The 14,241-nt window shown below is 48.6% G+C and overlaps 1 protein-coding gene across 3 annotated transcripts; it reads left to right on the top strand.

Annotated features, from left to right (window-relative positions):
* The first annotated feature begins 522 nt into the window (after positions 1–522).
* Positions 523–14,184, top strand: SYNC (syncoilin, intermediate filament protein). 3 transcript variants are annotated; one of them, XM_053267219.1, is made up of 4 exons: positions 523–766; positions 4,810–5,773; positions 11,949–12,073; positions 13,735–14,184. In XM_053267219.1, exons 2-4 carry the CDS (start codon positions 4,817–4,819, stop codon positions 13,781–13,783), a joined length of 1,131 nt encoding a protein of 376 aa, XP_053123194.1. In that variant the 5' UTR covers positions 523–766; positions 4,810–4,816; the 3' UTR covers positions 13,784–14,184. The 3 variants fall into 3 exon arrangements, with proteins under 3 accessions (XP_053123194.1, XP_053123192.1, XP_053123193.1); XM_053267217.1 differs by having other exon boundaries at positions 523–703; XM_053267218.1 differs by lacking the exon at positions 523–766 and adding an exon at positions 1,140–1,335.
* The last annotated feature ends 57 nt before the right edge of the window (positions 14,185–14,241 follow it).

Consider the following 14,241-nt stretch of genomic DNA (forward strand, 5'->3'; position numbering starts at 1 on the left):
TGGGGAGGACCCCTGTGTGTTAACGTGACCGTGGACATCTTTAAAATGTGGCCAGTCTTGATGTTCATGGGCACACGCTAACAGTCCTGGATACATGTCCAGAATGTCCCCAGAGAGAGACAGATTTAGACACGTCTCACCTCTCCTTTTAGGAGACACACACACACACAGCAGCGAATGTCCCTGTTCACTGGTGCCTCGATGGGTGTCTGGACACTTGGCCATTCTGCCTGGGCTTGTCCACATTCTCCATGCACACACAAAGGAAAGGAGAGGCAGGCCGGCCGATTCCAGCCACGTCCTCCTTTCCCAGCTCAGCCTCCCCCTTGTCTTGATGCTGCCTGCCAGTGCAGGGAGAGCCAAGCATGCGCGCCTCTCTGGCACTGGCGAGCGAGCGAGCGAGCGAGGGGTCTGCCAGCAGCAGCCCTGCCAGCCTCTCCCTCTCCCTCCCCCCCTCCCTCCCCTGCTCCCGCCTCACTCCGTAGGGAGGGATCCGGTGTCAGCCCTTCTTCCACTGGCACTGCAGCTGATTCCGGGGAGGGAGACGCCGGAGGTGGGGGTGGCAAAGGCCAGGGGCTCTCCGGTTTCCAGCCCTGTCTTATTAATAGCCCCCAACACGCCCTCCCCCTCCTCCCCCCCCATGCCAAATCCCTGCCTAGCCCCGAGCAGCGGGAGGAGCTCAGCGGGCTTCCCGGAGAGGACGGTAAGGACTCCTCAACGGCTCCTAGGCGTCGGTCGGGGCTTGGGGTGTCGCTTTTCTCCGCAGGTGGGTGGGAATAAACAACTCCAGACCCGGGAGGGAGGGAGGGAGGCAGCCTGGGCTCCCCGCGCCCTCGAAGAGTAACTAGGGAAGCAGAAGGGGGGGCACTCCATTCACAAGGGGGGGGGGTTTCAAATGCTCCGGAAGGCAGCAGGATTCTTGGGGGTGGGGTGGGGTGGGGGGTCGTGTTGCTTGCACTCCATGGCCAGTGCTGTTCCCCAAAGGACCCTGGGAGGACATGCATCCTCTCCGGGTCAGGCCCTGGGCTGGGGGGAAAGAGAGGGCGTCAGAGGCTTGGCCTGGGAAGCAAAGCCCAGCCGGGGGGCAGGAGACCCTCTTGCTGTCACGGAGAGAGAAAGCGGCGGGGCGGGGGGGGGGGGGCTGCGGCTGGGTGAACATCTGGTTGGGAGAGCAGGCTCGTGGGCTTCGGAAGTCCAGAAAGCCACCCCGCAGAGGCTGACTGCCCGGAAGAGCGATGCTTCTGCCCCAGTTCCGACGCGAAAGCCGAGAGACTTGGTCCGGGTCCCCACCTTTCTCAGCTGTCGTAGGGAGAAGCCGGCAGGGGCGCGAAAGCGGTAACTGGCCAGTTTGCAAGAGGGGAAAATGCCTTATTTGGGAAAAGGGAAGGAGGGCTCTTCTCTCCAGCCCTAATCACTGCGGGGCCCAGGCATCCTGGAACATCCACCCTGACGCCGGGCCCCAGGCCCCAGCAGGATGCTCTCCTGTGCAAGCTTCACTGGGATTCCTTTCAATGTGGCTCTTGCAGGAGAACTGCCTGCTGGATGGGACCCGAGGAGCATCTGCATGTTGCCCAGTCTGTCACCCCTACTTCATAATGCATGCCCCAGCCCCTCACCTTGCTTGCCTCCTGGCAGGGCAGCCTGTGACGGTACTGTCTCTTCTCTCTCACTCCCCACAAATGCAAGGGGGTGGGGGTGGGGTGGGGTGGGGGGTTGATTCTCAGGCCAGCCAAAGGGCAGAGACCCAGCTCTGGCTGCTGTCAAACTGGGTGCTGCTATTGCTCTGGACTGGGTGTGGCTTCTTCATGCTGCACCCTCCACCAGGGCTCTAATTTTTCTCTTCGGTGTGCAGAATGAGTTTTGTTCTGGGCAGCAGTCTCAAGGCAGTGCATCCACACCCAGAGTGGGACTTTCTAGAGTCAACCTGGCCGGGCTCGAAAATGAACTGAGTGGACATCAGAAAAACGTGTGAGCGTGCACACGCCTTAGAGGGAACACTGCCCCCCACCATAGCTGGCTCCTTCCCTCCCAGAACATGTCCTCTTCTTTCAAGCTCCCCGCTCCCCATGCTCCCCAGGAGCACATCACACCCTCCACCCCTGCCACTCTGCTCTCAGGAGCAAGCACTGTTGTGAAGGAAGCAGCAGGCCCTGGCCACAGCAACAGCTGCCTTTCCACACCCTGCAGGTTTTTTTTTAACCAGCGGTGATATTTTAATCCATCCTCAGCCATCTTGCCGGGCACACATGCAACAGCCTCATGCGGGCCCTGGGACCTGTACATCTGAGTCTGTGTCAGCATTTTCAATTAGATTTTAAAAGAACAAACTATTTATTTATCTATCCAATTTGTACACCGCCCCAAACTTTCATCTCTGGGTGGATAATGATAGCATAAAACAAGTTAAAAACATAGACAAAAAACTTTAAACAATTTAAAAATAAACCAGAAATTAAAACCTTTAAAAAAAATAGGAAGCTGAGAAAGCTTGGGCGAAATGATGGGTTTTCAGGTGTTTTTTGAAAATTGCCAGCTCCCTGCTGTCTTTTCAGCAATCAGTTATTGCAAGCCACCTAGATTCCCCTCTTACCTGCCACTCGGTACACAGGAAGCCCTCTGCTGGCTTTCTTCCTGCTTGCCTGGGCAGCAGCATGTTTGTAAAATGGTGTTCACTTAGGAAACATAGGAAGCTGCCATATACTGAGTCTATCTTGGTCTATCTAGCTCAGTATTGTCTTCACAGACTGGCAGCGGCTTCTCCAAGGTTGCAGGCAGGAGTCTTTCTCAGCCCTATCTTGGAGATGCTGCCAGGGAGGGAACTTGGAACTTAGATGCTCTTCCCAGAGTGGCTCCATCCCCTAAGAAGGGGAATCTCTTATGGTGCTCACACTTCTAGTCTCCCATTCAGATGCAACCAGGGCAGACCCTGCTTAGCTATGGGGACAAGTCATGCTTGCTACCACAAGACCAGCTCTCCTCTCCTTAACATAGCTATTGCGGTCAGTGTGCTCCCATCCATCGGGGTTTTCGCCATCTAGGCTCCTTCAGCCTTTTCCGAGAACATGCCATGGCATGGGCTAAAGGGCCACAACCCCACAGAGTGAAGCATGCTGAAGCTCATCAAAATCCATGGGTCTAATCATAGGGGGACCCCTGTCACCAGGCAGAGTGAAGTGGTGATATCAGAGCATAACATTGCCCATTGTATTCCTGCCCAGGCCACAGGTGGTCTTGGATAACCCCTGGTTAAGCACACCTGTGTGTAGGACTGTGATGCAGGAGTGGAAGACCAGCCCTCTAACTCTAAGGCCAGGCGGAATGCGGGCGAGAGAGATGCTAACAGAGAGGTTAACCGCGCAGCTCTACTGGATGAACGGCCAGTGTGGTGCTGCTCTCAATGCCATGGCATGCCGGGGGAGAGAGGAGCAAACAGAGCTCAAGGAAGGTGAGGCAGCTGGGCCTCCTTTGATCGAACCCTTCCCGCCCCCCGCCAACACGTTCGGTGGGCTTCATCCCATCTGCCCCCCCCCCACTCCCTCAACAAAAACCCAGCCTTAATGGGAATATTTGACTTGCTTTTAAGGTGGGCACAGTGCAAGTATAGCATAGTGGCTATGAGCCATCGGGGATGATGGGAGTTGTAGTTCGACAACAGCTGGAGAAGAGCCTCCTCATATCTGACAGCTTTTACCCTCCAGACACATTCATCCCAGTTTTTAACTAGGTTTGTCGAGGTCTGGTTTGTTTTAAACTGTTTAATGTTTTAATTACTGTTTTTGTTATATTTATTGTAAACTGCCCAGAGATGTGAGTTTGAAGCGGCATGCAAACGTACAAATAAATAAATAAATAAATGGCAGTTCCCCATCTAGACATAGGCTTTCCCCTGCCTGGTCTGAATGGGGGTGGAAAGGAAGATGCAGGCAGCCTGGCCATAGCAATGTAGGAACCTAGGAAGCTGCCATTTACGGAGCCAGACCATTGGTCTATCTAGCTCAGTATTGTCTACCCAGACTGGCAGCGGCTTCTCCAAGGCTGCAAGCAGGAGTCTCCCTCAGCCCTATCTTGGAGATGCTGCCAGGGAGGAGACTTAGACCTTTCTGCATGCAAGCATTCAGATGCTCTTCCCAAAGAGGCCCCAGTCCAGAGCATACAGTCCAAACTGCTGCTAACATTCTTCTGACCAACACAAGGGGCAGAGCTAACCTGCGTAGCCCCTCTATAACTCAAGGAAGATAACTCCTTCCAGGCATTGAGTTCTTTTTATAAATGTGCCTTTTCTTTGATGTCAGCATGTGATCTTGATTTCCTAACACACATTTTTCTGCTTTACAGAAACAATGTGTCTTTGGCTGAGTTTTACTGCCTTTTACTGATGAACAGATATTTTAACTTTTTATAAGGGGCCTTAAGGCATCTTTAATGGCCTAGAAAAGTTAAAGCAGCAAGAGATAATTGGAAGTCATGAGGTTTTGAATTGTCTAGGGCAGAAGTTACCAAACTTGGGTCCCCAGATATTTTTGAACTATCACACCTACCGTCCACTGTAGCTGAGGATAATGGGCATTGTAGTCCAACAACATCTAGGAACCCAAGTTTGAGAGTCTCTGGTGTAGGGGAATCAGCTTGATACAAGGCAAGGAGGTTGGTCCAGAGTTCTGCAAGGGTCAAATTCTTCCCAGTTTGCTGTAGCTGCAAAGCTTGGGGGGGGGAGTTCTTCTTGGCACAGGGATGTCATGCCTGCTGCCCAAATGCCTCTCTGTGCTAGGAGGTTGTAGCTTTGACTTACAACTCATTGCTTATTTTCAGAGAAGTGATGGCAGACTCTGAACCCCCTCTGGAAGTGGATTATGCAGAAGCCACCTTGGACCCAGATGGTGGAGATGCAGAAACTCCAGTGGAGTTTGATGGAACTGACGCCACGGAGCTGCTGTTCATGGATCCCATCAGTGTACCACTCTCACAAGATACGGGGGTCACAGGTGACTCCGCAGAGCTGCAGGAAGCCATGGCAGGCGAGGAAGCAAGTGCTGCAGAACTCCAAGACGTGAGCATGGAGGACCTTGCAGAGCGTTTTCAGGAGTGCATTGAGGCCGTGGAAGAGCTGGAGAGGGAAAGGGACCACCTGATTCAGGAGCTTGTGCTGCTGAGGGAACCAGCCCTTGAGGAAATCAGGCAAGCCCACCAAGAGATTCTGGAAGCCTACAGGTTTCATGCCAAGGTGGAGCTCGAAAGGGACAGCCTGAGGGATGAGATTCGGCAAGTCAAAAGGAAGCTGTTTCGGGTGACCCGGGAATGTGTGGCGTGCCAGTATCAGCTGGAAACCAGAAGGCACGATGTGGCCCAGTATGCCGTCTACCGGGAAGAACTGGAAGGTCGGGTTGGCCAGCTCTCAGAGGAGCTCTCCCAGCTGAGAGAGACTTGTGAGAGAGAGAAGGAACAGGTCAGGCAGCGGTTGAAGGTCCCCAGGCGCCGGAGGGACAGCTGCTACCTCCAGGAGAGCCGGAGGCTTTCCATGGAGTTTGAGAGCTTTGTGGCAGAGAGCCGCCATGGCCTGGAAGAACACTATGAGCCTAAACTGATGCGCCTCTTGGAAAGGCGAGAAGCCAGCAGTAAGGCTTTGCAGAAGATGCAGAGTGAGATCCACAGACTGAAGGAAACTCTGCGGCCGCTGAAAGGAGAAGTCAGCAAGCTCTGGCTGCAGAACAGAAACCTGGAGGAACAGATCCTGCTCATTAAGCAAAAACGGGATGAAGAAGTTCTCCAGTACAGGGTATGCCTTGGAGGGCCGACGTGCTCCTCTAGTGTAGAGGTGGCTGCTAAGCAGGTCGATGCAGCACCTGTCTACCCAACAGGGCTGGCCCTAGGGGGAATCTCTCCCTCTCACTCACTCACACACACACACACACACACACACACACACACCCCTGTGCAGGAGTGCAAAGCCCCGGCTTTCACTTGAGCCGCGCAGGGTGCTCATTCAGGAAGTCGAATGACCTGCCCACGCTGGTTTGAGGACACCATGGGGGAGAGCTCCTGGTCCATTATGGGGCAAGATTCTAACCCTTCAGAGGTGAAAAAATGCTGCTGTTACATGTGGAAATGGAGTCCAAAACCATTTCTTTTTTGGAAATGAATGCTGAGGCAGGCAGTTCATATTCAAAAGAGGGAATGCAACTCATGAGACCAGCTGTTGACTGGGGCCTGAGGTGCAATGAGCAAAGATTATAAATTTTAGGGTGCAGGATGTGTTGGCCCTTTGGGGAGGAGGGTGCAGGATTACATCTTGCATTATTACACCCCTGCGCAGTAACTCAGGGGTGCAATACAAGGAGAGAAAGAAAAATTGGCAGAGCTATATTCTGGCACAATATATGCACACCCACCCACCACACACACAAGAATTGGTGACATGGGAGACTGCCTAGGGCTGCCTAGTGGATGGGCTGACCCTGCAAGCTGATCAAGTGACTTGTGCTGCTATGCAGACTCCAGAATCTCTGAGCTGAATCACACGATCTGGAGCATTACAGGATGCAGCTGAAGCACTTCAGATCACACCAAGATTGTACAGGTGAAACTCGGAAAATTAGAATATCATGCAAAAGTCCATTAATTTCAGTAATGCAAATTAAAAGGTGAAACTGATATATGAGACAGACGCATTACATGCAAAGCGAGATAAGTCAAGCCTTAATTTGTTATAATTGTGATGATCATGGCGTACAGCTCATGAAAACCCCCAATCTCAGAAAATTATAATATTACATGGAACCAAGAAGACAAGGATTGAAGAATAGAACAATATCGGACCTCTGAAAAGTATAAGCATGCATATGTATTCAGTACTTGGTTTGGGCCCCTTTTGCAGCAATTACTGCCTCAATGCGGCGTGGCATGGATGCTATCAGCCTGTGGCACTGATGAGGTATTATGGAAGACCAGGATGCTTCATTAGCGGCCTTCAGCAATTCTGCATTGTTTGGTCTCATGTCTCTCATCCTTCTCTTGGCAATGCCCCATAGATTCTCTATGGGGTCAGGTCAGGCGAGTTTGCTGGCCAATCAAGCACAGTACACTGTATACTTTTCAGAGGTCGGATATTGTTCTATTCTTCAATCCTTGTCTTCTCGGTTCCATGTAATATTCTAATTTTCTGAGATTGTGGATTTGGGGTTTTCATGAGCTGTACGCCATGATCATCACAATTATTACAAATTAAGGTTTGACTTATCTTGCTTTGCATGTAATGCATCTGTCTCATATATCAGTTTCACCTTTTAATTTGCATTACTGAAATTAATGGACTTTTGCACGATATTCTAATTTTCCGAGTTTCACCTGTATGTTTGTTTAAACCCTCTCTGGACACCTAACCCACCCACCCCCCCGCTTTCCCCCTGGCACACTGGGAAACGTTTTCATACTGCGGAGCATTCCTACATGGTCCCGCACCTGCAGTCCAAAATGGTACAAGCCTACAGGAGGTGCAGTGTGTGTTCTTTCTGATCATGTGCTTCAGCTCAGTAACCACTAGCAATATGGAGAATGTCCTGAAAACTGCTTTATGTGGATTGATCCATCTACCACACGCTTTAACCAGTGTTCTTTTTATTCGCACATGCAAATTGGTGAGTTCTTGGGAAAGGCAGGACAGGATTTGCACACCACTCTTAAATGCATTTCAGGCCACAGCCCTATATACTTACTTGGGAACGTTGAATTCATGGGGCTTACCTCTGAGGGGACATCCATTATTTATGTCCATGAGACCACCACAGCCCAGTAGTATAAGATCGCCTTGAGAGAGCAAGGAGGAGGCCTTCTCATTATTCACGTGGAGTCAGGCTGTACTTCCTGACAAAGACTTGGCCAGTACTAGAGCAACTGCAGCCCATCAGAAACATTTTCTTTGGTTATTGATGGGAGCAAGTAACTGACTTGGATCTATAGAACCTTACAGCCACTTCTGTTCTGAGGAAAAAGCACTTAAGGGGTAATTTTCAAAGGCACACACCAGCTGTCTTTTGGTCACAGGGAGTAGAATACAGGAACCCCAACCCCGCACACACCCAAGGTGGTACACTGTTGCCCCACGCCAGTGATTTTGGAGACAGTGCCAGCAGGGAGAACGCGGGGGGTGGGGGCGGGGGTAAGGGCACCCTCCCTGCTCCTTAAGGTAAACTCCACTGCCCCCGAACCAGCCCGAACGCTGGACCTCCAAACCAGTTTGGCAGTCTGTAAAAGGACCGCTAGACTGGCTCATGCCGATCCCTAGTTTCTAGAAGGACTTTGCATTGTGGGCTCTGAGGACACACTGTAGGTATCTAAGAGCACATCAGTATCACTTAGAGTGCTCTCAGCCAGCCGTATTAGTTGAGTCCCTAGCATCTTTGTAATGTGTTTGCCTTGATTTACTGCTCAGCCAGGGCAGGGCAGGTGATTGATTGATTGATTGATTTAATTTTATATCCCGCTCTTCCTCCAAGGAGCCCAGAGCGGTGTACTACATACTTAAGTTTCTCCTCACAACAACCCTGTGAAGTAGGGTAGGCTGAGAGATACATGACTGGCCCAGAGTCCCCCAGCTAGTATCATGGCTGAATAGGGATTTGAACTCGGGTCTCCCCCGGTCCTAGTCCAGCACTCTAACCACTACACCACACTGGCTCTCTTGAGTCACCCTTAAAATTAAGGATGAGTCACCCTTAAAATATTAGCAATCAAGAACCATATTCTGCAAATTGGAAAACTGAATTCTTCTAATTAAGAGATATATAAATACAATTTACAGATCAACACAATACAGAATGCACAACTGTGAATAGGGCAACAGGCACAAGTTTAGTTAGAACTAAACTCCAGGAATGAAGTCGACCAGCAGCTCTCAGCCAGAAGGACTATATATACATCCTGTGTTGAGAATTCATATACCCCGGAGCCAGGAGTGGTTCATCCTCATGAGCTGGTACGGTGCTAAAGGAGGCACAACTGCCTCTGCTTCCCAGAGCTCCGCTTGCTCCTCTCTCTGTGGCCCCATGCTGTCTGCAGGCTGGCTATTTGTCTGATGAACAGCCAGCCTGCAGGCAGCGCAGCTCTCTAATCCTAGGGCAGGGAGGAATGGGAGAGAGGGGAGCAAATGGAGCCCAGGAAGGAGAGGCAACTGGGCCTCCCTTAGCACGCACACACACACACACCACCACTCATTAGGATCAGCTGCTCCTGCTTGGAAAACGAGATACTGGCAACAAACAACAGCAGCAACTGATTGGGCTTGATCCAGCAACACAGTTATTGGAAAGCCAAGAGCTGTTCCATGAAAAGGAGAACCATTTCTAAGTGGCCAGACATTCTGGGACGAGTCCATGCAGGCCAGCAGCCCCTTGTTATGGGGCTGCACAACTTCATCCCTCCTGCAAATGTTGAGCCCCAACTCCCATCGGACTTGACTATTGGCCACTGTGGCTGGAGATAATGGGAACTGTAGTCCAAAAACAGCGGGAGGGCCAAGGTGGTGCCACATCTGGAACACTCGAGTCACATGAAGAGAATCACCAGCTTCCCAGACTCCCCTTTTGCTGCTGCTGCCGCCATCAATAGCCCACAGGCAGCTCAGCTGCCTCCCTCAAGTGAGGTTATTTATAGAGGATAGAAAATGTCAGACATTAAAAGCTTTGTCTGCCCCTACTGCTTGAGAACTGAGCAGCAGCAAGACAGAAGGCCCATCTCAGAGAGGCGCCAATTCCCTTTGCTGCTGCTGCTGCTGCACAGTGCATAAGAGCCTATCCTTCTGTCATGGGGCAGAGCCCACGGCCGGTTTCCATGTGCCAAACATGTAGCTTCTTAAACTAGGGAAAGGATTCTTAAGGGTGCACAAGGTCCCAGGTTCAAATTCTGGACAAGCCCTACCACAGACCTATGGGAAACTCCCATTTCTGTAGGATCCCTCCTTAAGGTACAACTTCAGCAGCCAAGAGGAGGCTCTTGAAGGGTGTGCCACTGGCAACCCAGCAGAAGGGGGGCATTTCTCCTTCAGTTGTGCAACTAAAGTGTCAAATAGGACTTTGGAACTGGGACCTTCTATGTGGTGCGTTATCTTGAGTACATCTTTCACGTTTAAGACAACTGCAGGGAGCAAGCTGAACCAAAAAGGCTTATTTGCATGTCCCACCCAATTAAGCAGGCATAATTTAGTCTGCGTAGAGTGACTTTACAGGTACTAGTCGTGAAAGTTCCATTTGCAGCATTTGAGATGAAGGGCAGCTCCTACCTGGAGGAAAAGGCTTGTTTACACAAGCCTGTCTGTTCTCCTTAGTACTGAAAAGGGCAAAGCAGCAGCCACAGCAAATACACACGTAGGACATGGAATTTCATGCAAACCTCCATTTAGACTGTGCCAACTGCACTGACCTCTTTGATCCGTTCAAGCTGCCAACTTTACCTACTGAGGATCAGCAAAGTAGCCATTAGGGTTGCATCCTTTCTGGTGCACTGCCTCAGCACTGACACACACCCTCCCCACTGCTAATGGAGCTCCACTAGCAAAATGCTAACTGATATTTTGATTTCCTTCAGAGCAATATTCCATATTTACACACCTAAGCCATCACCATTCCCATCTCCAGGTCTTTGGAGAATATATAAAGTGTAGCAAAATATTTTACATCCATCTCACTTTTTGATCTAAAAGGTGGTGTACATAAAGGGCAATTACATTTGAACTCCACTGTTCCACCACGAGACCAACTATTGTTTTTAATCTTAGGCTAGGCTTAATTTCAATTTGATAACGTTGCCAGATGTCAAAGTTTAGCTCAGGGGTTTGAAAGTTTGATGATTCCAGACAAACTCAGAAGCACAGACTTTACATTGTTCATTATGCTGAGGATCACAGATTCACCTTTGAAAATGAGGGACGAGCTTCTGGCCTTCAATGATGTACCGTAAAAGCAGACTTGGAAGTATGTGGTTTACACACCACATGAAGTCTGCAAAGCCAAAGGGGGAAATTAATCAGCTTCTATAGTCAAGGGATAGGACTGCAGCAGCCCACACAGTTATGGGGAATGTAATGAAGTTATACAAGTTTCCCTATCTGTGTAATTTGTACAGATCAGTTATTTTGTTTTTGTTACTTTGGCAAATGATGTTTATTTTTAGAACAGAGTACATCAGACCAACTATGCTGAATCTTGGAAAGGCACAAAAGTTTTATCCCATTTGATCATTGCTTAGACAGCCATTCCTTTTGCTGACCCACTTCCTCCAGATTTTAGGCATTTATATCCTGCATTTAGTCTTTACAAAGGTCCACAAAGCAGCTAATAATCACCCACCAGGATTATCACCACCACATTCTGTACCAGTTAAGGCTTCTGGACATTTTGGGGGGCAGCCCCACATACCATATTTTATGGACTATAAGACTCACTTTTTTCCTCAAAAAATATCCACCAAAATTCAGGTGCGTCTTATATGTTTTAACAGTTTAATATGTTAAAACTCTGAAAAACTGGATTAAAATTAAGGTGCGTCTTATAGTCCATAGTGTCTTATAGTCCGTAAAATACGGTAGATAGCTTCTAGATGTGATTGAGTCACGGGAAAGACTGGCTATGCTTGCCCAGATAGGGGTGCAATTGCCACACCAGCCAAAGTTGTAACAATGCATTCTGGCCACAGCTGCATTCTGATTATTCAGGAATAAAGCCCACGTTCAGAGCGCACCCAGACTGCAAACCTAATCCTTCAAGGGGAATGCAACCCATTCAGGCTATGCAACTTCTCCTGCATTGGCTCTCCAACATTGTGAATTTTGTTAGCAAAATGTGATGCCCTCCACAGCAGCTGATACACTGTGGCTATGTTATCACAATCAGTGCTACAATGACAAAGCCTTCCTTTCCAAAAGGCTTTGAGTTATATGCTGGTGCCTTCCCTATTTACAGGAACAGGTGGAAGAGATGGAAGACAGACTGAGGGAACTGAAGAATGGAGTTCAACTTCAGCAGCGAAAGAACCAAGAATTGGAAGAGCTGAGAGCCAGCTTACATCAAGAACTATCCATTTACAAGTAGGTTGGACTTACAGCTAGGAAAGAGCTGAAAAGGGAAGTTGAGTGCCAAGCTTTTAATAGAGACTTCCTGAATATCCTTAGCTAGTTCTTGCTGTGTCTAGTCCTTGACTAGTCATGTACAGCAGAAAAAAATTTAACAAGTAGGAAGGAATTTGAGAAGACCACAAACATAGAGCTAATACCTGAACGTTTTTATCCAAGTACTGGTATAATCTAATGATGTCGTCTTTGCACCAACAAATAAGATTAGAGGCCTGCAGCAGGGCCAGTTTTGTTTTTAATTGTTATACCGTGCCCAGCACTAACAAGCATTTTATAAGACCAATGCATATGCATTTATTTTCCTATATACTGACTTAAGAACTCCCAGACACATGACCTATTCTTCCACATTTGCATATTGTTCAAGTGTTCTCAAATTACATGTGGCTTTTAAAAACTTTTTTTTTTAATATCACAGAATACAGTATTTTCTTGCTTTTAAAGCCCCTATCTTTGAAACAGTGATCTTTCAAGGTGTAGCTGATGAAGATCTAGATCTGGCGTGTTAAACTGCCAGCCTGCAGGCCAATTCGACCTGTGGAGCTCCATTTTCTGGCCCCTGGGCATGAGCCCTGACCGCTGTGTTCCCACCCCCCACCTCCCAGGGTTTCTCCCCATGCGCATCAAGGCAGTGGCCTTCCTCCCCACTTGCAGTGCTCTGGAGCTGGGGCAGAGGTGGCTGGGTAACCTGCTGGCCAGTTCCTTCCTCCTCCCCACCCCACACTATGAGACATTTCTCCTTCCACCATTGCTGCCATACTCCTCTCCTCTGCATCCTTGTGGCTCTTCAGCGTGCAGGGCTGGTGGAGAGCAAGGTGAAGTGGGCCTTCTCCTTCATCTGCCCTCCACCAGCACCACATGCCAAAGAGCCAAGAGGGAAAGGAGAGTGAGGAAGGGTACCAGTCTACGTTTCCAAACCATGCCCTCGGCATATCTTGAGGGTAAATTTCACAAAGTTCCCATGGAACAGCACTTCTGCCCCTGTAGTCAGGGCAACTGGAGAACATTAAACACTATACCCTATATTGCCCCCTTTATGGACCAATAAAAAAAACACTGGGCTGGATTATTGATAAATTCATGGGTTTTGAAGCATACTTGCTGGCGGAGTATGTTAATTTAATTATCCTTATGTTAATCATCAAGCGGCCATTTCTGCTCTATTGTCTTTTAAAATTAGGCAAAGTACTGTGCCTGCTAACCCTGCTAGACCTCTGGCTAAGTTGTATTTCCAGGACTTTGAGTTCTACCCACCAGAGTTCTAACTACAGTTAGGTATTAGGATATCTCATTTTATTTTCATGCATGTTTAGTCAGTTATGTTTTATACTGTCTTGTTATGTCTTATCCGTTTTTCTTTACGCATGATGTATTAGTGATGCTTTAATGTGCATGTTATGAACTGTGGTTACAACAAACTTATTTGACTACTTGAGGGAGGGAGGGGGAGAAAGGAGGCAGGACAGTTTAGAGGGCACAGCAGGGAAGAAGGGGACAGAGGACAGCAAGTGGTTGTGTGCAGCCCCCACACCCGATTCTGTTTTGACACCCCTGATCTAGATTTTGCGGTGAAACATTTCCTTGAGCAACGAGTGACCCAGATTCAATTTTTACAGAGACTGCTTAGAAATCTATGGACAACTCTGCAAGTCAGAAGCAAAATAAGAGCAAGACTGAATTCCAGATTCCCGAGCATGGACTTCTTTTTTCTGGTCATTAGCTGGGAAGATAGTTTCTGTTCGATGAGAAAGGAGGTCTAACAATCAAAACTTTGAGATGATCGTTTGCATCTTTATTATGTCTTAAGGTGCTGCAAATGATCTTCTGAAATCTGGTACTTACACTGGACTGAGGTCATGTCAACAGAACACCAGATGTGCATTACACACAACTGCACAGTTAAAGCCAACATGCCTGCACGTTTGTCAATATTTCTTTTTCTTTAATGTTACTCTCCTGTGTAAGAGGGCTGTTCAAGAACAGAATTTAATTCTTTAAGACGTCTGTTTATAATTTTAACATGTTATGAAAACAGGCATTAAATCCTATTAAGTGCTTTTTATATACACACAAAGCATTCAGAAATCTTTAAAGATGGAATAGCTGGTGATATGTTGATAAGT

This window comes from Hemicordylus capensis, chromosome 7 (genome assembly GCF_027244095.1).
Source record: "Hemicordylus capensis ecotype Gifberg chromosome 7, rHemCap1.1.pri, whole genome shotgun sequence".
NCBI classification, from domain to species: Eukaryota; Metazoa; Chordata; class Lepidosauria; order Squamata; family Cordylidae; genus Hemicordylus; species Hemicordylus capensis.

Bases quoted from the DNA above. Each gene is read 5' to 3' on its own strand.
- SYNC (XM_053267219.1), top strand. From the start codon at position 4,817: ATGGCAGACTCTGAACCCCCTCTGGAAGTGGATTATGCAGAAGCCACC. The intron at 5,774-11,948 runs GTATGCCTTGGA...CCCTATTTACAG, and splicing joins AAGAAGTTCTCCAGTACAGG to GAACAGGTGGAAGAGATGGA. The intron at 12,074-13,734 runs GTAGGTTGGACT...CAATTTTTACAG, and splicing joins CAAGAACTATCCATTTACAA to AGACTGCTTAGAAATCTATG.